The sequence below is a fragment of the Patiria miniata genome, unplaced genomic scaffold, assembly GCF_015706575.1.
Source record: "Patiria miniata isolate m_02_andy unplaced genomic scaffold, ASM1570657v1 HiC_scaffold_5, whole genome shotgun sequence".
NCBI lineage: Eukaryota > Metazoa > Echinodermata > Asteroidea > Valvatida > Asterinidae > Patiria > Patiria miniata.
The window spans coordinates 29,393,215-29,418,456 of record NW_024037072.1 but is presented as its reverse complement, the minus strand read 5'-3'; the positions used below and the strand labels follow the sequence as shown (position 1 = coordinate 29,418,456).

At 37.5% G+C, this 25,242-nt stretch overlaps 2 protein-coding genes across 16 annotated transcripts in view; both read right to left on the bottom strand.

The window, feature by feature from the left end:
- The window catches only part of LOC119741456, a 29,079-nt gene extending 24,355 nt beyond the window's left edge, over window positions 1-4,724 (bottom strand). Inside the window, exons 1-2 of the mRNA XM_038217211.1 lie at window positions 4,018-4,724; window positions 2,465-2,592 (exon numbers count right to left, since the gene is read on the bottom strand). Of these exons, the coding sequence (XP_038073139.1) occupies window positions 2,465-2,592; window positions 4,018-4,111 (222 nt within the window). The 5' untranslated portion in view covers window positions 4,112-4,724. The remainder of the gene's footprint in view (window positions 1-2,464; window positions 2,593-4,017) is intronic.
- Window positions 4,725-5,781: 1,057 nt separating this feature from the next.
- The window catches only part of LOC119741028 (ribosome-binding protein 1-like), a 39,246-nt gene continuing 19,785 nt past the window's right edge, over window positions 5,782-25,242 (bottom strand). For 4 of the 15 annotated variants that reach the window (XM_038216600.1, XM_038216605.1, XM_038216610.1 and 1 more), the window contains 8 exons: window positions 25,002-25,097; window positions 24,671-24,763; window positions 23,827-23,886; window positions 22,799-23,014; window positions 20,689-21,600; window positions 17,576-17,743; window positions 14,156-14,230; window positions 5,782-8,997 (listed from right to left, as the gene is read on the bottom strand). In XM_038216600.1, the coding sequence (XP_038072528.1) occupies window positions 8,938-8,997; window positions 14,156-14,230; window positions 17,576-17,743; window positions 20,689-21,600; window positions 22,799-23,014; window positions 23,827-23,886; window positions 24,671-24,763; window positions 25,002-25,097 (1,680 nt within the window). In that variant the 3' untranslated portion in view covers window positions 5,782-8,937. Of the gene's footprint in view, window positions 8,998-13,097; window positions 13,151-14,155; window positions 14,231-17,575; window positions 17,744-20,688; window positions 21,601-22,798; window positions 23,015-23,826; window positions 23,887-24,670; window positions 24,764-25,001; window positions 25,098-25,242 lie in introns of all 15 variants that reach the window. The other 11 variants (XM_038216603.1, XM_038216602.1, XM_038216604.1 and 8 more) reach the window with 11 other exon arrangements.

Sequence of the window (25,242 nt, the reverse complement as noted above, 5' to 3'; positions counted from 1 at the left end):
TCATTTCGTTTTTTGATGTTTGCAAAGGCTGTATCTTCCCTTTAACCACTGATAAAAAATACTATAAGTCTGGGACAGAAAGAAGTCACCATAAATAATGTCTTGTTTTTTGGATACTAAGCTAATTTGAACCTGAATCAAAATTCCAGCCAATTTAATTTTTTTTCTGATTACAATTATTATTTATTTTTTGGCTTGCTTGGTCTGCCTTTTAGGGGAGGGGGCCGACACTTGTTACAAATTTTCCCCAAAAAAAGGTTGCAAAAGAGTAAAAAACATGTTTTATGTACAGTAATCAGTAGCCATTGTGTATATTTTGTATTCATTTGACTACCTTGTACAACAAGAGCACAATTGATGAAGCGCAGCTTAAAATATATCACAGGTTTTTGTTGAACTTTTGGGAAAATGACTGTAATATGAGACTGCAGGTCTTTCAAACTGGTAGTGTTGAAAGAACTAAAAATAGGCTCAATGAAAATGAAATAAATTGAAAAAAGAGGCAAATTTCAATAATGTCACGACCTCATCCAGAAATCTATGTTTATGTGATTCAACTTAAAAAAACTTTTTGAAATTTAAAAAAAGGGTGCCTTTTAAACTTGAATATGACTTTTTAAACAGTGTTCAGGTGATTATTTATAGAAAGTACTGGTACATGAGAATGAAAAGTGTGTCTTTAATTAGTGGACTGAATTCTACATCAGCACCGACCAATCCTTTGCCTCAGAAGACAAAATCATGCAAGCACAAACATGGCCAGAAACACCATGAACATGTAGCAGACAGACGGACCCAATAAATATTTTCAAAAGAGGAAAACAGTAAAACAAGAGATCAGTGAACGAGTTGAAAACAAACAAACTGGAAATGAACTGTTTTCTGGAAATAGCCCGGTAGTTTGGTCAGTTTACGCACGCATTCAGATAAAAAATAAGCACTTCATGGAAAGTCCAGAGTGTCTGGTTGCACACAGTGACATCATGATATGTCATGGTACAGCGCAGGTAATCCCCTGTCCTGTTTCAGACTGGACTTATTTGAACCAGGTCACCAATTCAAAGAAAACGTCCCACACAGGGAAACAACCAACATTTCCTTAACAGGTTTTGGGTTTTTGTTCAAAGCGGGACAAGTACTGCTTTTCATCAGTCTTCCTGTTTGAATGAATCATTTGCTACTCATTTATCATTAATACAACTGCATGAAATGTCTCATTTTGAAATAACCAGCTCTATTTCTGCAAAAGCCTTGTCATAGAAAAACTTGCTTTTCTCCCAACAAATATTACAATCAAGTTCAATCAACACAATCATTAATGAACAGAGAGAGAGAGAAAGAAACTATCATCTATATATGCATGAACTCACTAGTGATTACTTTGAAGAAAACTGATTTCAATCATTTGTCCTTGAAGTTTTAACTTGCGTACTAAAATACTATATAAATCGCCATTTCTTGGGACAATTGAAAAGGACCCCCCCCCCCCCCGGGCCAAATACTTCTGCTTCCGGTTACCCTACCAACCTTTTTTGACAGCCCGACTCTAATGTTGTTTTTTGGGGGGGGGGGGGGGAATGAGAAAAAAGACATTCAAATATAAACATCAATTACTACCTTTTACCCTTGACTTCATGTGCAGACACCTACATGATGAACACCAAAAAAAAAGCTATAAAAAAATTCCTACCTACCTACCTTATTTTCAAATGCCATGTAATCGGAAGCAGAACCATAATTTTGTTTGGCCTAATGTTCATTGCTGCAGTCTGATACAGGTGAGTCATTTGTAACATCATTGGACATTTGATCTTTATAAAATAAATCCACGTTTCTTTAAAATGATACAGACTTTAAGACCGAGTAAAGAAATAAGTAGTTTCTTGTCCGGTATTTTTGAAAAACTGAAGGAGGTTTTTTTTTTTTTTTTTAAAGATGGCAGATTTTAGAAGTTGCCAGATGGATTCTTTGATTTTCTCGACCATTGATTTTGCTCATACAATAAGAAAATCGTGTCCGAAAGAGCTATAACCCACTCTACATACGGTAGCTACCATACAATTTTGTTGGAAACACCTAAAAAGACAATAATATTGATGATATACGTGGAAAATGTGTGAATTAAAGAAAAAAAGTAAAACAAAAAGAAAACGATGAGGCCAGGAAAAAAGGAAGCGGTTTATTTTTTTTACTTGGCCTATTATTTGCACCTGTCATAACCTTTACTACCCCACAGAACCAGGAAAACCCAACTTCGAAGAATTTTAATTGATAGAATCTGCACTTTGATCCAGCCAATCAGAATGCCTACATGGGGCTTGGTGTCATAGTAACAAGAGCATTCCATTGAATCGGGAGCTTCTATTAAAAAAAGCATGGAAAGTGAAACTAAAGTTTGGGAGAATAATTTGAACAATTTGCAAATTACAGAGGATGTTAAAAGAACTTTTAAATTGCTGTCTACCTTGTAGCTGTCTTCAGTCCAATCTTGGCACAGGATAGACTTGAATGATGCTTTGTTCAGCATATAGTGAAGATCCATACATTCTTCACAGACCAGAATTCCTAGCTCCTCATTGGCCCATACTGGATCTATGAGGTACAATATCGAGGGTTAGGCCCTATTTGTAATCTTTATGAGTACAACAGCCATAAACTAAATAGCCCCATGACACTTGCAAGCGCTTTATTAGGCCAAAAAAAAAGTTCTGCTTCCGATTACATGGCATTTGAAAATAGGGTAGGTACCCGGTAGGTAGAGATTTTTTTTTGGGGGGGGATCAATTTTGTGTGTGTACGATATCACATACATGTATGGAGGCGTCTGCGCGTTAAGTCAAGGGCAAAAGGTAGAAATTGATGGTTTTGGGTGTTTTTTCTTTCATTTTTCCCATATAAAAATAAGGAAACCGGAAGCAGAACTATTTTTTTTTGGCCTTAGCATTGGAATCAATGAGAACTTGGAATCTATTGGTCAGCACATCAGACTGAGACATAAACCTCAATTAATATAGCTTCGTGACACTTGCGAGCGCTTGGATTAACTTCAATATGTGGCGGAGTTAAGTGGGGTGGTGGTGGGTGAACAATTGCCGAACAGAGAATTAAATCTGTTGACTCTTCGATTGGCTGTGACAGAGAGCATGTAAAATTCCGCCTGCCAAAAGCCCAGCAACCCAATGTGAAGCCCACAAATTTCATTGGCTAAAAGTTAACCAAGTGAAATTTGCATAGCTCTGACCTTTCACATTTTGCATAATTATCCCTAATATGGCAGTCAGCTGACTGGATCTATAAATAACTGGAACCCCTTGCAGCAGGCTAAGGTAAATGTTCAGTGAGTATTTAGACGAACGTGTGGGATAGTATAGCTACGCGCATGGATGCCAATTGACATGCTTGAGCTTTCGCCGAGTATAAAACCTTTTACCGTGCAAGGGTAAAACTAAAAGGAAGTAAACTAAAAATTATTAGTCATTTGAATTATAAGCATTCAGCTTGCGAAGCAAGCTGCATTGTTAATAATAAATGAACAAAAGCCATACAATTTTAAGAAGTCAGAAATTATACGAATTCCAAATTTGTTACCTGATTCCACATACGTACAACTCATTTTATTGAGCGGAAGTTACACTTCACAGTAAACAATACTAGAAATTTAATTTTTGAATGAAAACAAATTTCAAGTTCAAATATTCAGAAAAAAACTAGGCAGATGTTTCCCCAATAGAGGTCCATTATTCTTTTTGAAATTAAAGTAAGTGGTACAGTGTACCTCGTGAAGTTCAGCATTAAGAGGCCTTATGCCTATTGTGTAAATTGTGATTGGAAATTGTTAAGGCATCTATGATCTAGTAGATGCCTTAACAATTTCCAATCACAATTTACACCATAAACTCTGCAGAGTCTTTATTGGGATTTTCTGAAAGCCGTAAAAGAAACATTGACGTCTTTCTTTTCTTTTCCCTTTTCCCAAGTAGTAGTACAAGGCTTTAGACTGAGTAGAAACAATCTTACCAGGGAAGCCGCATTCTGGACAATCACAATCTTGGCAGTCGGCACACCTGTCATTGCCAGGCAGCTCCCGTAACCTTTGTGCACTGATCGCCATGATCGATACTCGACCGTTCCTCTATCAACCACACAAGTCGCTCAGTTCGCTTCTTCTGCTACTCACAGAATCGTTGATCTGTGTAGTTAGTATCGTAGTTAATGCTGTCCGTATTGACACGTATTTACCACAATGACGTGTTGTTTTTGGTTATCTCTGCATTTTTTCTGTCGAATCAACTAGCGCAATGATGTCCTCCTTCAGTAGTGATCTCCCGGACTGGTAACGGTGAACTCTACACAACTTTTAGTTTTGGGCATACCATGCCACTGGACCGCTGCGCTGCTGCAGAGAAGTCCACATTTCCGGGTACGGCAAAATGGTGTGTATCCGACGGCTGATGCATGACATTATGCATAAAATAGCCAAAACATGAGACCATAGATTCCCCAAATTTAAGAAGGAAATGGTTGGCGGGATTACTTGTGCAAATATTTTTTTTTTTACATGTTTAAGACAATCTATCCATCTCTTCCTCAAAGTGTTTTGCTTTGTTTTAATCGATTTATGACTTTTTAGGAACCGAAACAGGATAAATTGCTGGCAGAGGGCTGAGGCGGGAAATCCCCCGTATAATCACAGGACAATATGTACATGTAAATACGTTACGTAACGTACTGCGATAGCAAGTGTGACGTCATGCGCCTGCATACATTCAGTTATTTGTATAAATCCTCATTCCTCAGAACAACGACAACATTGATTTGGGCGATACCGCACCTGGTCCCGGATCGACATGATAGTTCCTTGAATGCCTTGTATATAGTACATGCGATTGATTTCGTAAACCGTTTGAATGCGAACGGTGAACTATTTAACGTATAAATCAGAAAATACACAAAATGATGACGTACTGATATTATGCACAGCTCTGTTCCTATTATCAACAAAATGGCAGAAATGATATTTTTAAAAAAAACCATTAACATAATGACGCAAGTGCGTATCATTATTTTTTATACCAAAAACATGCATGCAGAATAGGAAACAACTTACTGAAATTCACAGGAAGGGTAAAAGCAAACGATTTTTTTTAACTGCTTGACGAGCGAACTTAGGGCTAACCACATAATTAATAGTTCGCCTGTTAAGTTTGTGATCAACGGGAAGGCGTACATGTATAAACATGGAGCTACATGAAACCATGGAGCTATAGCTCCATGATGAAACAAGTGGTGAGCGTTTGATTTTTTTCAAAGGGTGGGCCGGTGCCTGGGGATGTGCATCATGTGCTTCAGTAAATACACGCAAAGACCAAAAGGCCTTGGGAAACGAACCACGATTTTTCGTGTACTGTAAGGACATACATGTAGTTTTCCTTTTTCATTCCCAGACATCCAGCACATGACCCCAACCTCTCGCTCTCTCCAGCAATCGGACTTTGGGGAAAAGAGACAAGAAAAACAAATTATGCAACAGTGAAACCTCGTTTCATCATTCTGCAATCTTCGATTCAAAATGTTGACCGATATCACAGTCCACTGAACAATTGAAGCAATTTACCAATGATGATAACACTCAAATTAATGTTGAACCATTGGGGCAATTTTGAGACTGGATTTTGTTTAGAAGCTAATGACATAATTTGAACATTTCTTCTGACAACTTAATCGTATGAATCCATTATAATCAGATCTACACTGACAAAAAAGACTCAAAATACTGCAGCCTCGTCTTATCAGTTGGTCGTGACAACTTTAATTCACCATTACATAATATGCCGATAATTGACAGTTGTTAGAATGAACATCCAACGACATGTGAATAGGGAATTGACGATACTGAGAACATAAATTACGGTATGTAGTTGGTCTCAAACATCATGTTCCTTACCTCTTGTCACTGCAACCACCAAAGAACAAACGTCTTTAATTTTTAAATTTATTTTATCATTATTCACTTGGTCTTTAAATGTAGGCTTTAAACTTTGCCGAGTTGCTTTAAGGAAACCATTGGTACATGTACATGCAGTCAATTTGTTTCGCGGGATAATCTAAGGCTAGTGGACATGGACCAATGGAAAAATACAAACCTTTTGACAATACATCACAAAAACTTGTTATGGTACATGGTGGTATCGCCCAAAATCAGTTTTGACATATTGAATTTCTTGAGGACCGAATGCCCTGTGTTTTACTTTACTTCCAATGTCTCCGCTGATGACATACAAGGGTAGTCGAGATATCGGGCACACAGTACATAAATGTTGCGTTTCTGAACCAATATGCATTAGCAAAAACGAATCTCCCCCATTCCTTTTTCACAGCAGCAGAGCACAAAATTGATAGCAATGTTACAAGATAAATTTCCATGTGACAAATGGAGAAAAAACCCAGAATCGTTTCACAAAAACCAAGTTAAGAATCCAGCGTCAGTACTTCAAATGTGTTCATTTTCCTACATCTGGCAATAAAGTTTGACATTCAATACTGTCAAGACGTTTTATGCCCACATAACTGCTAGATTTAACACAGATGATCTCAGCTGGACACCATTCAAAGCAAGTTAGTAGATCTTACGTTGTAAATTCCTGCATAAACCTGAATTCCACTGTATGTATTTATCTGTAAATACATTGCAGATTACACATCATATTATTAAATGTCAGTTAATCACAGAAATAAGAATAAAGAAATAACACCACCACTTTTGTATGCCATTACCCTGTTTTTTATAAATGATTACTCAAATTTATAACTGATTACAATAATGACAAAACATCCCCCTTTTATATTATTCTGGACCCAGGTTAATCAGCTTAAACATATTATTTTAATATTATGTAAGCATATATGCAGAAGGAAAAGAAAGCAAACAGACATAAAGAAGATGGGAAAAACTACTGACTTACATGTAACTAAATGAACACAAAAGGCAAATTCTGTAATATTTCTTTTCTTGTTTTGGTGAGAAAAATAGTTAACCACTTTGATTACTAAATGCAGTTAAAAAAGTAAATTAACAAAATCCCCCCCCCCCAAAAAGGGAATTTTGGGGGACTAAAATTGTAACAATTCCTTAAATTATAAGCCCGCAACCTAATCTTGTTAATGTTTTAGATCCACTGAGCAACAACAGATTGGAAACATTTGATTAATAAGTCGATCCATTTTTCGTTAGACTGGAATGTTGATTAATAAATGAGCATTTATACAAACATCATTGATGTCAAATTCAGAGCTGGTATTGAGCTTACATTGCAGTGCTGATATTACAATAACAAATACTGCAACTCCCTACGCATGTTGGAGCAATTTAGTTAAGCTTTACTTGAACGAGACACGTACATATAAACCACAAGAATTGAAGTTTGACAGGTACCCATTCAAGGAAAAAACAACTCAAAGTATTAAGTACTCAGCCTAGGAAAAAAAAAGGAAAACCAAAAAGATGTTGATCAGCTTCAGAGAACGAGAGGATACAACTTCTCAAGTTTTGAAATATTTCAGATTTGTCGATCTGTTGAAAATGAGTAGTTGGTGAACATTGGCCATTTCTTTTAATTATCAATCTCAACGGACTACTAAAAATATCAGATTATCCAGAATATCTTCCTCGTCCTAAATATAGGTGCTTCACTGATTCCTGTCTTTGGAAATTACATAAGAAGTACACCCTGGATAATGCAATCATCTGTATGTATTCACCTGTATACAAGTATGCTTATACATGCAGCAATCAATGACATGTCAGAATCTAAATTGGGGTCAGCAATGTCATTCTTAATGCAATGTCAAGTATTTACTTTGAAGCAAAAGAAAAAAAGGTGAATCTGTGTATAATGGAATAGGCAGAGAGGCACTATAGCTATGAAATAAAATCCAATTGCATAATTTACCACGGTAAATAAACCTTGCACACACATTGGACTAAATAATTTTTCTACAATTGATGCTGCAATTTATTATTTATACTTTTTTGAATCAAATGCCTTACCACTTTATTCTGTCCTCAAAAAAAAGTCAAATAACCCACAGCCATTTTCTGGCAAACAATCTAAGCCTTTCACTTCATACCGACACGATGAACTTTCATTTCATTTGTCTGTTCCAGTAAATCAAAAATCAATCAAATGTTTACATGACAAGGAAAAATACAATTAACTATCAATAGTCGACAGGAGAAATTTATTTGTTTTGCCCAATTTTAAATATCACATCTCTGGCTTGAGATCTCTTAGGATTAAGTTTAATGCAGCTTGCTTTACATCTTTACAAATAAAACTCTGTATGCCCACCCCCGACCTACTTTTTTTTTTTTTTACTACATCAACAGCGCCCTCATTCGATGTTGGAATGGAATTCTACGAAAGAACTACAGTTGTTAAAACTATTGGGCGGATTAATTGAATTGTTAGCTAAAATTGAGCAGTATTTGTATTTTAAATATTTACAGGTAATTTAAGCACTTAGAAGATTTAAGTTTTGTGTAATAATTTGACTGTTAGACAACAAATCTCAATTGGCTTATTTAAGTTGTCTGCCTGACCTGTCTCCATATCACTAGAGGGCGCTTTAGATGTAAACATGGGACACCATCTTACCATGCACGTATTTGTAAGCTACACAACTATCTACTTTGACTAGCCCAACAAAATAATTAAAATACATGTACAACAATGGAGCTGATGCGTTGAGGTGGAGTTAGAGGGCCGTGGTTTTGTATTGTTCCATACGCATGAATGAATAATTCCTGCATTCATTGTTACAAGATTACAATAACAAAGAACGCCCTCTGAGCATCTGCAACGCATGCAGGGATATTATTATTTTTTTGGTTACATTTTAATGGAAGGCCTTGTGATGATGTCACGTTGTTGCCTGATGCTACACTGATGAACCATCGGTTGGGTCTGCGGGTTTAACAGCAGGTTTGGCACTGGCACCCTGAGGAAAGGAGGACAAATAGCAGAAAAGAGGCAATAATTTATCTACTGAAAACTTCACACCTGCAAGTCCTTGTTTCTTCCCCACAGCTAACGCCTGCAACATTTAGCTTTTTTCACAGCTTACCTGTATTCCTTTTTCTGAACCTCCAGAAATAAAACCAACTTTCTTTTAATCCGAGCATTAAATGAAGTACTGGATTTTGAACAGTTACCAATCAATGATATGCTAAAATTGATTCAGTTAGCGTCGTTCACCTATAAACTCTTCTCGTGACTGTGCATAAGTTGTTTGTTTGTACTTTTACTGTGACAACTGTTTTTGAGTATTAAATAGGCATGCAGGGGCAGAGCCTAAGGGTATGGTGGAGGAGTGAGGTTATATGTGAGTGTGTAGCATAATCTAATACTACATACAAACATAGTGAACTGCATGCATAAATCAAAAGGAGTTAATAACTATGTCAGTCTATAACAGCTGTAGGGGAATGCAAATGCAAATTATATGCCAATGTGTACCATAACATCTAAAGTGAAAGTCTTAGTACACAAATAACTTCACTTTTGATACATTAACTCATAAACACTGAATGAAAGGTAGATCATTTGTTATTTGTACTTTTTTTGTTTGAAGCAACAAAAGTGCTTAATATCTAAAGATAGGTACTTAACAATTAATCTGATGAAATTTTAGCTTTGTGGATGCTGTATATTCCGAGGAAACAATATTCTAGGATCTCGGTTTCAATTCAAACGTTGCCAAATCATGTTTTGAATTGCACCCGAAATAAGCGTCTGAGACACATTCTCGTTCAGCTGATTGCAGTTACGTGATGTCATGCACAGAACTGATGAATAATAGCAATCTTGCGCGCGTATGCGTCATACCAACACTTGCACGCACCTATTCACGGATTTGCCGAATTACGAACCAACTATCAACTACTAACGGAAATTTCCAAAAAAGCATCACTTGACGCATCTCTGGAAATAGCCTTCTTTATTGTTTGCTTCAAAATGACTGCATGCCAGAAGGAATAATTTCACAGGGAGTTTAGTGTTAATACTATATCTAAACCAAGTAAGCTTTTTAACAATAATTTCGTTGGTAACTTTTTGGATAGCTGCAAATGATCCACTGACCTTTAACAACCTTAATTAGATGGAAATTAACACAAATGTCAAGATGAGATAACAACATGTCTTTAGTAGTTTAGTGGTAATATTTGGACCCCCAAAACAACCCCCCCCCCCACAAAAAAAAAAAGAGAGGAAAATTGAAATATTCTTGGATGAAATTTGTGGTTGGAGATGTAAATTTAATATACATGTAAAAACAAAACAAACCAAACAAATAGTTGGAAAATACCAAGTATATAGTTTTAATTAAAAAAACACTGGTGAAGGGCGAAATCCCAATTCATTAAAATGTATAATGTGCTTGTGTTTATCCCTTTTTCATCACATTTTATTGACGTCTTGGCATATTTTTCCTAATGACTTTGAATCATATGAAGAGGGACATTAACTACCACAGTTACATCCAAGTCTCATGTAAAGTCTTAAAATTTCATTTAATTGGAATTTAATGGGAATTGGTTTTTCGAGTTAAAGGGAATGTATACAACATTTGCTTTTGCTGTAATTTTCAGAAATGGTTGGATTTGGGGGTTTAGTATTTTATAGCAATTATAGTTACACTAACTTGTTTGAGGTTTTGTGCTTGTAAATGCTGGAAAACCATGAAAAACAATCATGTTCCTGTAGTCTGGTTCCCTGACCCCGCTTACAGACATTGGAAATTGTAAGGTCAGGGAACCAGTCTACTGGTAGCTGGGTTGTATGCGTTCATTGGTATGTAATCGATTACAAACAAAAATGCAGACTACCTAAATATGGGAAATTGGTGACCAGCGTTGGAAATTGATACAAACTACCACTTTTCTTGAAACTGACAGCACACCAGGTGCCAAGATTTTACAGGAAGCTTAAGACTGTCATTCACTAACAGTCCAGTAAGGTATTTCATAATAATTTGGTAGTTTTGTTTTTTGATGTTTGCAAATGTTGTATATTCCCTTTAAGAATCGAGGCCAGTGGTCATTGGATTCAAGGATATGTAAGTACTTTCTTTGTCTGTAGTACATGTATTTCTGTTCAAAATGACATCAAAAGAAGAAAAAAAACCTGAAAAACATACACAACCAAAAACAAAAAAGGTAATAAAACTCAGATGTCATTAGTGTCCTTACAAAAGGTAATTCAATCTTAATTAACAGGGCACAGTGCCTTACAATCAAAGAAACATGAAATTCCACAAGACTGGAATGGAACCGATTTTTCAAAGTTACTGTTTAATACCAAAATGGTATTAATTTATTTTGGTTAAGCTCTAGACTTTAATGACCAATGTGCCTCTTTACATGTTATTTGGTATTTAGGGAATTTCTCAATTATCAGGAAACACTTGTATTATTTAATTAAAAGATAACCGTTTCCAGTGTTAAAACATATAATTAATCTTTTGAGTGGTACAAAGTGACTTCCAAGTAAAAACTCCACCATACGAGTGTGTCTTCTGTATTGGTTAAATGCAAATGGTCTGATATTACCTTGAGGTATATACCCTAGCCTTGGTCAAGGCGCTAGTTGTTATTCATCCGGCCGTAACGCGGTAAACGATATCTTCGCTAGCGCTATGCATGCAGTCATATGTCTATGCATGCAGTGCATCAAAAATACAGCGCGAACAGCGACCTCAGGCGACCACTATTTTTATGCAAATCAGTTGGGCCCAATCTAGCGCCTTGGTTCAATCGTCCATGTGAGGTTTTGGGGGTGGTGCTCATTATGTTAATAGCCTTAGCTGACCTTAAATGTCGTTTTCTTATTGGTCGATCGTTGCGTGGAAACTTGCATAGTGAAACGTGGCACCGTACATAATCCATACACGTACACGTTGTGTGTCTCTGCACACGGCACCAATGCACAGAAACTGTGGTTCCTGTCATGTCCGCAAAAGGCGAATAGCTGCAAATAATTTGATGACGTCCGGATTTACCAAGGTGTGATTGGACACTCCACATATTAGCCCCGCCTACACTTATCTGTATTTGCATACGAGGTCGTGCGCTAGAAATCCAGCGCAAAATAAAGGAAAACATAAGCTTTTGCCGACGATTAAACCAAGGCGCTAGATTGGGTCCAACTGATTTGCATAGAATTGATGGCCGCGTGAGGTCGCTGTTCGCGCTGTACTTAGCACCGCATGCATAGCGCTAGCGAGGATATCGTTTACCGCGCTACGGCCGGGATGAATAACAACTAACGCCTTGACCAAGGCTATATATACCCCCGAGTACACTCACATGTACCGGTAACACTGAAGAACTGGTTACCAGTGAATCAGTACCCTTCATAGGATAAAAATGAACCATTCATGAACCATGGCAGATATGGATCTAGTCCAAAATTTCATCCATATTTCATTGAACGATGTTACATTTGGGTTTTTTTCCAGATGTTTGACAGTTCTGAAATTGATTTCAAATGATGGGCTTGGTTCGAAACCCTGGAATTGTTGCTGGTTTTGTACTTAAAAGTCCTGAACTGGAAAACATTAGGTGTCATGTTAACCCCATTAACTAATGTGAAGCTAATGTGCGTGTAGCGTGTGCTAAGAAAATGGTTGTAAGACATTCTATCGTAATAAGTGCAGAAAAATCAAGTAGGGTAACTTTGTTACATTTCCTGAATGAAAACAAAGAGATACGACCCTTTTAAACTAGGATTTCTTCTAAATACGAGAAACGAGTACAGATCGATCCTGACTGTTCATGGTATGTGCAGGTCATTTTGGGTTTCATTGCCAAATATTTCATGTTTCATGACATGAAAAACACAAAGCCAAAAAAAAACTGAAGTAACAAACAATCAACAAAATTTGGTGAGAACCAACAAGGCAACAGCAGTGCGGTGTAAGCTTAAATTCAACAGCGACACTGTGATCTAAAAACAGTAACTGTGCATACAAACAGATGCAAGCTGCATAAAAAGAAAACAAAAAGGGTCAATGAAACACTAAAGCTAATGGCCATGCACCTACACTACATGATATCATCACCGCTCTGATCTAGAATACACCACGAACCATTCTGAAACAAAAAGAAGTTAGACAACGGTAGGCAGCAATGTATATGTTTGGATCATTGGTTTAACTGAAATGAATACACTGAAATACCATCTATACGTATTTCAATAATATTTGCCTTACTAAGGCTTGGAAAACATTGAGTGATTTCTAAAGTTTGAATGACATCTCCCTGAATGACCCCCGTTATAGGACTCAGATCATGGCAAAATGCAATTGACATAGACCCCTTTGATCCATTTCCAAACTTTAAAGCTGCAAATAAGTTTATTTTTATTCATTTTACCCGTACTTCCCTTCCCCCCCCCCCTAATTTTCTATTTTTATGGAAGGGCACCAAAGTAGCTTTTGTCACCAAGGAGAAACTAATCTATCTACACGTGTACACATGCCTTGGAGAAAGATCCTGTGGGATCACACTATCAGACTCTCTAACTTGAAGGATTTCTCTATCTACATTTGTGTAAATGTGGTTAGTCCGACAGCAGAATGAATGGTTAAAGCTACAGTGGGGTAAAACAAAGCATAGGAATGCCTGAGAAGTCCATGCAAGAGCAATGATGATGGATATTTGGAATGGCTTTATGAATGCTTGGATTTATCATTTTGTCTTGAATCCAATGTGGCAGCTCAGTGGCCAATTTCTGTCTCTGCCAAAACAACATTAAAAATGTCAATAATGACTACACATTCAAAGAATGTGTCAAGTCAAATACCGGTATGTATGTGTTCGGTTCACTTGTGTATGCCACAAATTGAGATTGGGCAAACTGCATGTAAGGTTCAAGAAGATTCATACTCATGCAGAATGCATACAACTTCTTCTTGATTGAAATTTCTCATGCTTCTCTACTGAAACTTCTCTGGGCTCAAACAATAAATCCATGCACAATTCAATGCTTTCTTCTATTCAAAACCACTGCACTTCTCAGGCATTCTTTGTTTTCACATCAGAGCAAAGAAAAGAAGCAAATAAAACAGGTGTGCTTGGGAAGCAGGTGTGTTATACCTCCTCATCATCAGCAGCATCTAAGAGTTGAAGTTCAACTTGACTGTCGGTCAGCGAGCTATTTATCTCTGCCTGCTGTTCATTGGATGGAGAAAAAAACAAGGAGGGGGGATACAGGCAACAGAGAAGAATGTAAACCAGTGAGGTTAGGGAACTCATCACAGCTTCCCCAATTTTTTTATGCACCCAGTCACCGACATGCCACAATCCACTGGTACCCAGGTAAATATTAGGCTTCTGAGAAAACACGAGGGACCAGTTTGCAGAGCTGCTGAGTGGGTGTGAAGTCATGGGGGCATTTTCCAAACAATGTCTTCATCTGCAGCTTTGGCTACAGCTTCAGGTTAATGAATTGAGGTCAGTGACATCAGAGACACAGGCTCAATATTGGGTCCATTTTCTGGACATATGAGGCCAGCTGTTGTTGAAAGCCAGTTGTTGTTGAAAGCATGTATTAATTTGGTTCCAGTATTGAAGGTTCTTAAATTGTTTTAGAGGAAACAAAGCCGCAGTTTGGGAAACTCTAATGAAAGGCGTCTACAAAATTGGCATTTGTATCCAATAAAAGGGAGTCAATGTACTGTACAAGTGTACGTGTAGTCTTTTACTACTGCATAACTTTTTACGACTCTTCTCAGCCACTGGTGTTGATTTTATTTTTCGAAACAACTTTTCGACTAATATCTTTCTTCAGCAGCTCTGCACAGTCAACTCTGGCAAAATAAGCCAATGTGTCTGCATCACCAGAAACCCAACATGCATTGTTTGTGTGCAGCCAAAGTCAACCATGCATGATGCAGCCACGTGTGCATTTGTTTTAGCTACCCTCTACCTAGGACAACAGAAAACAAAATCAACATTGGAAATAATGATTGTGCAATATTGCTAAGTACAGATCTACATGTTTTTGTAAAATGAGTTAACACTATACTCATTTAGCAATCATAATGTTTACTTTCAATAATAGATACATACCGGTGCCGGTATTTGTACGTACATATTGGGTATATCAATTAGGTATCCTTGAGATAAGTGTAAGATTTCTATGGTTTTCTGTGACATAACACTCTTTTAAATCTTTTTGGGGGAGGATGGCTGGTCAGACAAACAATAACAACAAATAGGAAAAAGCACAACACCAAAACAAAAACCACAATTTCTAATGACTGTTAATGTATATGCCACAGCATTTAGTTTGGCGATAGATAGATTTTGCATAACACAGAATGAAACGCTGTGACATCTCCTGAAAGTACAGAAGAAAAAAAAAGCTTACATTTCCGAATGTTGCTATGATTATAACAGGCTTAGGCTTTGGTATAAGAATGTAAGTAATTTGTTCGATTTCAGGATACATTTTCAGATTTAGTAAGGGAAACAAAGTTAAACTTTTGAACTGCAACATGTTATGATTTAACTTGTCAATCATTGTCTCAACACTGCTCCTCATTCAATTAGCACCTGCCACTTATTACCATGGAATGAAGTCATCCAAACAAAGCTGTTCATATTCAGCTGAAAGTTGATTTCACCTTGTCATATTTCAAAGGAATTACAACTTCAATGCTCACAATATAAATCTTTCTTGACAGAATCTTCAACCCAACAGTTTAGTTATCTTACCTAATAGCTCTGCAAATGAAAGCTTGCTTTTTATTTATTTATTTTTTCGCTAAAAAGGTGCTTCTTTCAAACTCTGCTGCCAAATCTCATGCATGAGTTAGCTTGGGTCTACAATATTTTCATTTACAGATGTTGAATTCTGTCTAATCTTACCAAAGTCTGCGACTTATTTCCTCCATCACTTCTTGAGAGCGGTGGAGTGTCATTAAAAACCTTTTTTCCCCAAGCCATCTGTTCTCCTTTACACAACACTTTGCTGTAGTTTACTTGACATTTTTGTTACAAAAAGTAGTGTTGGTCATGCACCCGTAATTAACATTACTATGATCTGAGAGTGCAGAAGTAAAGGATTGCATGCACTGTGGAAGTTAACATGTGGATTAAATTTTAGTTGGGGAAGAGATTTGACAGGGCATTCCAAACCAATATAATGCTACTTGTTTCATGCATATTAGGTGCAATATTAGGATACAGGTAAGTCCGTATTAAAAATTACATAAAGACCCTTTTGGCTCAAACCAGGCAAAGTTCCACATGTATGTTGGTATTCAGAACTTGCTTTTTTGGGAATGAAAGTATTTGAAGATTGTTTGAATTTTGCACAACTTTTCACAACAAATGGCTATTCTAATATCATGCATGAGGAAAGGGTTGCAAGTATGCCTGGTTTCAATGTCATTAGTCCTTGTGTCATTTGTGTCAATGTCATTTGTGGGGAACTGTCGAGCACAACAATTGCTGAGCACAGAAAGGTTTTAGCTTATAAGAGTTATCAAATAGTACCAGCGCTAACATTTCATAGGATTTATACCAATTGTGACTGGTTTGCATACCTCGCGCAGGTTATTTCTAATACATTTACTAGGCAATATTCTCCGTTTCGTAAGTCCATGACATGAAGCACTGGACAATTACGTGTTAATAACGTTAATTATCCAGGTCACCATAGTCATGAAGGTGTGCTAGGATATTTGGCACCAATCTTATTGATGCTTCACATTATCACACATAATTGGATTGAATCTGTTTCAAGTATAAATCTCTATATTTCACTCACATGTTGTATTTGGGATTTCTTTTTGACATTACAAGACTACCTCTAGTGTACAAACAAATGTTGAAAACTCATTGACAAATCTTAGTCTTACAAATAGTTGGAAAATTCCATGCATTGAGCATAAAAATGTGTATACCGGTACATCTGTTTATGTTCTTTTTAAACATATCCATTTATGGTTGGTACTGCAAGATGCCTTTTCAATACATTTTCTCAGAACTGAACAAGAATATTTCTGTGCTCAACGATTGTTTCTGTTATCATCTGTCATGTCTGTGTGATAATGGTTTGGTGGGTAAGAGTGAGTAAAACCATGGAACATGGTGTTTGTGCCCTTGGGCAAGACACTTTATTACAATTGCCTCTCTCCACCCAGGAGTATGAATGGGTACCTGTGAGGGTAGAGGACGGAATGTGTGCTGATATCGGCTGTCGCGTGGTCTTGTGGACTGATGAACGGGGGAATAATTGTAAAACGCTTTGCGATTTTTGATGATGGAAAGCTATTTAAACATTACAATTTAGTTTATTGTTAACCTCTTGTGTTAGGTTGGAATTGTGTCAAGTCCTTTTCTTGTCTTCTATCTCTGTGGCCGTGGTTTTCCAACCACAATTTTTGAAAACTGAACGTTTTTATCATCTCGTCATCAAGGATTTCCTCTGGCTTGCAAGCCACAGGTGTTTTTTGGGGTAGAATCCTTGGTTTCATTACCAGAAATAAAGAAACTAATTGTACACACCTCCGGTGTTATGCCAGCTTTAGCTTTGAGTTCAGCAACGGTCTGTTTCTCTGCAGCCAATACAGTCTGTGTCTTCTTGAGCATAGCCTGCAGTTTGGCTGCTGCTGTGCCTAGGTCCTTGGTTAATCCTTTCTCCTTCTGGAGGCTTTCTTTTAAGGTGTTAATCTCCTGGGGAGAGAGGGGGTTAATGGGAGGAGGGGATTATAAAGAGATTAGGATTAAGATTACAAGTAGATTATGTGTGGAACTGCAGTTAAATTGAAATTAACCAATACATGTATATCTATAGATTTCTGCATTAAATAATAATTTTGTGTTGTCACAAGTGGAAAAGAATTGGCAATTTGAAATTGTTTTCTTATGAGATGTCTGGTCCATCATGTATCCAGTATCTTATCAAGTAACTTCAGTGGTTAGTGTGGCATTGCAAATCTGAAATCACAAGCAATTAACTATTCTGTAAAGAACACTTCTCAAGAGAAACCAATGATGACTTTTTGCACTTTTGTCATGAAATCAGATTTGCTGTTGTGCACCAACTACCTGCTCAGTGTATTGACATGGTTATGATAACTACATGTACATTACTTCAAAACTGGATTAATTGAAGAATTAACGGTCATAATATCAGTCAAACTTGTCCAATATGTCCAATATTAAAAAACAAATTATGTTAATTTGGAATAAGCCATATGAAAACCTCTATTTGAAGGCTAAAAAACCCATTTTTTTGGGTACTGAACAGGGCTTCCCCTGATGACTGCTGATTTAATAGTTTATCTCCACAGTAATCATTATGGCTACTAACGTCGATCTTTTTTAAATTCACAAACACCAATGAGGTTTTCACACAGCCTTTCCATTAGTTTAAGTTAAAATGACATTAAATTCTTATTGTTTTCAGAGAAGGATTTACACTTAATACTTACATTGATACAAGATAATTTCTTACTATTACCAAGAATAATTCATGATGAAATGATCACATTTCTTAAGCATGAGCACTATTCAAAAATATTTTTAACAGGAAATCAATTAGCAAATGAAAGTAAAAATATGATGGCGGATTAAAAGAACCAATGCCAACCAAAAAAAAACATGCAAATAACAGCTAGGTAAACTGTGGTATAGATTCCATGGTGAAAGAAAATAGAAATCAGTGACAAGCACTTTCATGAAAACTACAAGATTCACACATTCAACATGGTGCTGTGAGACTAGCATACTGCAGAATTGCATGCAATGTGCTTGTCATACATGTACTTGTTATAAAGGCATCATGCTTAACAGAATGTTCTTGCAGTTTTCTCCTCTACATACAACAAGTTACATGTTTGTAAGATATGACAAAGTAGGAATTAAGAATCCAAAATGATTAATGTTAGAAATGTTATAAAGTTGTTTGGTGTTTGTGAGGTAAATATTCCACCCCCTGGCCTGTGTAAAGAAGCACCAAATGCTTGGCATGTCCTGCTGAGAACACTACTGGTTCAGTTTTGGAATCACGCTGTCTTCCTACACAGAGTGTCCAAGGAAACCTAGTTTGCATTTGGCAATCCATCTGCAGGTTAAATTGAAAACAGCCAGTTCCACTAGCAACAGTTCTGGAACTGCTTGTTTCCACTAGGAATTATTCTCAAAGAATCGGAAACGTTTTACTATCCCAGCATGCTTGCTAGTCTGAGTATCACCCAATATATCCACGGAGCCAAGTCTCTGTATAATGTCTGATATGTCAAAGCATGCAGATTTAAGTGATCTCGCGCCTCAGCTAATCGCAATCGACTTTACTAAATCGTGACGTCATTTCATTCCCAAATCAGGACTAAAACTGTGATTGGTCAATTTGAATGTAGTGTTTTGTAATACAACAGCTGGTAAATACATCTCATAATGTACTGAAGCCAATCACAATTGTAAAATGGCATGCATGGGCCTTTTTCTTAGCACCGCTTTGCCCACAAAACACTTGCATTCAATGGCGACCATGAGAAGTAGCAAGCACAATAAAGACTGATACTTGTTTGGCTTTAAAATAACGCAACAATGGATTCTCTATGATCAAGCAAAAAAGGAATGGAGAAACACAGACATCAGATAAGCACTACATTTCTGCCAATTGAGCAAAGAATGTTCACACTACTATTTTGTTCAAGTCAGCAAAACTTGCTTGCTTTAGAACTGTTAGCTGCATTCTGAGTCTGTCCAGTCAACTACATGTACTTCTTTCTCTGACAGAACGGATTTCAATCACAACCAACACTTACTCGCCCATTAATGCATGTACTTCAGCTTTTCACACGACAAGCACATATACAGGTTAACCTATAGTATACATCAGTACTCTCAATTGTTTTACTGAGGGCTTTAAATACTATATCTTTTTTTGTAACTCCTCTCACTTGGTGTGTCATTATCCACATGTCCTACTGAGAACTGCAAGTCAGTCAAGGACCTATCCTCTTCAGGCATACTTTGGTTCTATGTTCTTGATGTACAATGTACACCATAAACACAACATTTTGCTTTGGAAGCTGCCCTTGCACACACTACTCCAGCAATGGTAAGCGGTGATAAAACTTTGAAAAGTACAGAGGATTTGCCTTTTTTGGGCAACTTATTTTCACACTGCTATACACATGAATGTGGTCATGAAATAACAAATGAAAGTGGCAAGTCAAAGAAGATTATAACAAACTAAAAAGCATAGAACAGAAAAAGAATAGCATGGAAAAGAAACACAGTGAGTGAAGCGCGCAAAGACAGGAATTTTGGTGCAGATGTGCAACGTCTATAACTTTTGCTCATGGCAAAGCGGATGATACACACTGACTTATCCGTTGACTGGAAAAAGATCTGAAAGGCAGAAGCTTTGATTCTTTCAGAGATCAGTCTCTTTCATGATTTCATTTGAAGTCTAGGTAGACATTGAATAGAATGGGCTATAAGACAGAAAAGATTGTGAGAAATTTATCGTGACATGTTAGTAGATGGGTTGGGGGTTAGAATGAAGTCTATTGCGATCGAATCAAAGCTTGTGAGCCAAGGTGATGTTATCATCTTCCAGTTTGCGGAAAAAAAAAAAAGCAATATTGATAGGATAAGGCTCGTACTTTCTGGAGAGTCTTGGTGGATTCTTCACTCTCTTGGAGTCTCTTGGAAGCCTCTGAGGCTTCCTGTGGGGCCATCTTGGATGCCTCTAGTTCCTCTCTCAGAGTAGCAAGACTCTCTTCAGTTTCTTCTTTCTTCTTTGTGGCATCATCCCGCTCCTCTCTCAGAGACGCAAGACTCTGTTCATTTTCTTCTTTCTTCTTTGTGGCAGCATCCAGCTCCTCTCTCAGAGATGCAAGACTCTGTTCATTTTCTTCTTTCTTCTTTGTGGCAGCATCCAGCTCCTCTCTCAGAGATGCAAGGCTCTGTTCATTTTCTTCTTTCTTCTTTGTGGCAGCATCCAGCTCCTCTCTCAGAGATGCAAGACTCTGTTCATTTTCTTCTTTCTTCTTTGTGGTAGCATCCAGCTCCTCTCTCAGAGATGCAAGACTCTGTTCATTTTCTTCTTTCTTCTTTGTGGCAGCATCCAGCTCCTCTCTCAGAGATGCAAGGTTCTGCTCAGTTTCCTGTTTCCCTCTCATTGCGGCCACCAGGTCGTTTTTGAGAGCAGCCAGGCTCTGCTCAGTCTCTTGCTTTGCCTTAGCAGCAGCTTCTGCGTTTTCCTCAAGCCTGGAGTTGCTTCGCTTGAGCTCTTCCATCTCAGACCGAGACTGAACTAGTCCCTGCTGGGAGGTCTGGAGCTGGGCTGAAGACTGGGCTAGCTTCTGGGAGGCTGATTCTAGATCCTGCTTGGTACTGGCTAGTTCTGTCTTGAGTTGTTGGGAGGAGGAACGTTGTGTCTGCAGTTCTTGCTGTAAGATGTCCTGGCTGGAAGTGGAAGCTTTGCGGAGTTGGTCCTTGGTGCGGTTAGCCTCCTCGAGATCAGCCGATAGTTTCTGACTCTTTTCTTGTTCAGCGGCTAAGGTGGCTTTCACCTAGCATTCAAGGATGACTAAATCATGACATACATGTACATGTAGGAATGTAGGGTTGCAAAAATATTAGAGCAGTGCAAAATTTGTTGGAACGGCACACGAATCAAGGCACCGGTATTAAATTGTGAGAAATTATTAAATAAATACAAATCACGATTTGTCTCTGTAAAGTTTCACTAAAATGAGGACACAAGTACCATCTCATTCTGATGATCACCCTTGTAAAAATCTTATCATTTCTCATCGACTACAATTCTCATATTTCTAAAATTTCCTGAAATTTATCTGCACAATTGCAACCCTACAAGAACATTTGAACAACAAATTGACAAACTATGACTGCAAGGTAAACTGAGCTGGGAATGATGGGTTGGGAGATTTTAGAAGTAATCGATTGTTGTCAAAAGCAGTTACTATACACATATGCATGTTAATATGCAAAAAGTGTGAAGAAAACATTCATAGTCCCATCAAAATTAAATCGATGCTAAAAATGTAATATATTCGTTTTTGATTCAAACCACAGGCATGCAGATTGTTGGAGGAATCATTTTCAATGCAACAAGATTCATAAAAAAAAAAGATCTGTCCCCATGAAAAGGCTGCCTCAGCACTCTTTCTGGAGTGAAAGATCACAAATAAAAGTAGCAAGAAGTTGCATTAAAGAGGTTGTGGAATGCTCGATGACATTTCCGTCATTTTTCGGTTATATGTAGCCTAAGGTGTGATGAAATAAAAACGACCATTGTGTCTGTCATGAAATGAGTACAAAAGGTACTTTTGAGAGCCGTTTTTCAGGTCCTGTTTCGACCCGAACGTGCAATTTGTGGGGGCAGCAAACAAAACATAGTAAATCGTGACGTAATAAACAGGACTCCCGATGCAGCGTAGTATGAACGAGTCCTGTTTATTACGTCACGATTTACTGTTTTGTTTGCTGCCCCCAACGACGACTTTTACACAAACTGCACGTTCGGGTCGAAACAGGACCTGAATACAGCTCTCAAAAGTACCTTTTGTAGTCATTTCATGACAGACACAATAGTCGTTTTTATTTCATCACACCTTAAGCTACATATACCCGAACAAATGACGGAAATGTCTTCGAGCATTCCACAACCTCTTTAAAACAAATGTCTATCATCCAACCATGTAATATTCCACATGCTTATGGACAGACTCAATGACTTTTGTATACCTTCTGCATTTCTGCAACATCTACGCTATTCTCTGCCCTCTGATTGGCTGTATTCAATTCCTCCATCAATTGTCGGAGTTGATTCTGGACATCCTTCAACTCACGGCAAGTAGACTCATACTCAGCTGCTGAGGCCGAACGTTCCTTCTCCATCTGACTCAGGCTGGTCCGAGCTGCTCCTAGCTCATTGGTCAATCTCTTATTGTCCTCAGATGCCTAGAATATCAATAGACGGGGGAGTTTTTAGGAGTTCAGTACATTTTGAGGTTTTGTACTTCGTAAAGAACTTGATATAGATTCATTATTAATGCTCAGACTATTACAAGTTTGAAATGGGTTGTATGTCAATTTTAAAATAACGCTTCATGAAAAAGAAACAGTAGTTAAGCCAGATGTACAGGTTATGATATCAATTGCTGACACGATGTTACGCAAATGCCCATTCTGCTTGTAATTAACGCACGAGCATCATGCAAACGTCTGTTACGCCTTCATGCACCTTTGATGAGCATTGGATTATCCCGAATGACCTGTGACCCAGTTGAAAAAGCTGTGCACATTTGAAATACCGAACTGACTTAGTCTTTCTAAATTGTACTCGGCACTGATTGGGCTTCAGAAAGAAAAAACAAAACACCACCAAATTCTCTTATTAAATTCATAGTGCCCTCTACTTTTTTGTGCTTAAAAAAGTGATACATTTGTGAGTCCGTTGGAGCACTTTATACATTACTGTGCTAAAATCAATTCACATGATCAAAAATGGGAAAAAAATCCATACTGGGCCACCACTCAGAGCTCCTGCACAAAGTCTATGGGCCATGACAGAACATTCTAAAGTATTATCAAAGAATTTTTGCACTCCTTAAACAGTGTTTCTTCATCAGATTTGCAACTTTCGGTACTTTTCAGGTCATATTACAGAATATAAGTGGTGGCCCAGTATGACAAGTTTTTCCCAAAAATGAATGGATATGAATTATTTGTAGGGTATATATCTACACAGAGTATTCACAAGGAAATCACACCTGTTTGAGTTGGTCTAACTGCTTTGTTTGGTCCTGTAGTGATGCCATCTCTTTTTTAGCCTGTCATTGTAATAACATGAACAAATATTGTTAGTATTATAGTATTGTTATATTAACAGATGGTTCCTTAGATAGACACTTCTAGTCATTTGTTTTACATCAGGGAGAAATTGGTCATTAGAGAGATATTTTAGTCTAGCTTGAGAATAGTATATTAATGGGGAGTGCGGGAGAGCATTTACAAATGGGGTTGTGGGAAGGTTATTGTTTGTGCACAGGTCTCTTGGAATGCTTCCCTAAGGTACCATTTTTGGCAAAAATTGTCATTATTATTACAATTATTATAATTACGGGAAATAGGTCGTTTGGGAGACATTCCCATAGACTTGTGCACAAAATTTTTCAAACTTCAATGTGCCCTAACCCAATATTCCCTTGTCCCACAAATTGCGGTATGTTTACTAATTAGACAACGAGCAACAAACATAATCTAATTGCAACAGCAAAATTTTGCCTCTAAAGGGGGGGATGTGACATTAAGGAGACAGAAAATGGCTCCCTAATGACCGATGTCTCCCATCGTGCGAAGAAAGTACGATAACGTGTCTCCTTAACGGTACCTTCACGTATTACTACTGTGTTGCTGCTAATAATGTGTAAGTCAATCACAAATGAAAGTGATGCAGCTAATCTTTGGTAATAAAAGACATTTTGCACCCCCACTAATGAATATTTTGTTGGACTTCAGCGAATGTTCCATTCTTTCTTTCAATTCATACATTCCTTTCACGTTTGCAATGACCTCACCGATTGTTAACCTCCTTGACATTGACCTTTGACCTACCTGTGCCAAGGCTGTGTCCTTTATTGACATCTTATCCTGCCATTTCTTCTCCTCAGATTCTACGCTGCTTTGCAGTTTATTTAAGATTCCTTCCTGTGGATGCCATCAATAGGTACAAATAGAAATATTCACAAGTAATGTACATGTATGTATGGTTACTCCTATTATTCTGACTGATATTAAATACAAACAAATAGAATCATTCCATCTACTCCAAACTCACATAGTACTACATCTGAACAATTTTACAATTATACACATTTTCTTGTGATTTGCTGGAACCAGACCCTCCATTTTTGTCAGCCAATTGCAAAGTGTTGTATTTGCTCACCGTATCACTGAGCACAGACTTGTAATGTTGACATTGGTTGGCTAACTGTTTCTTTTCTTCTTCCAAACTGGACATGGTGGAAGACAACTCAGCGACCTAGAACAAGAAATAAACAAAACTATCAAAACTATGACTCAAAGTGTAAATCTTAAAGGTTTTACGCAAGGCAATATTTGATCTGAATGCCAATGCACAAATCCACAATGTGCAAGCAAGCTGAGTCTCACTGTGTTACCGTTAC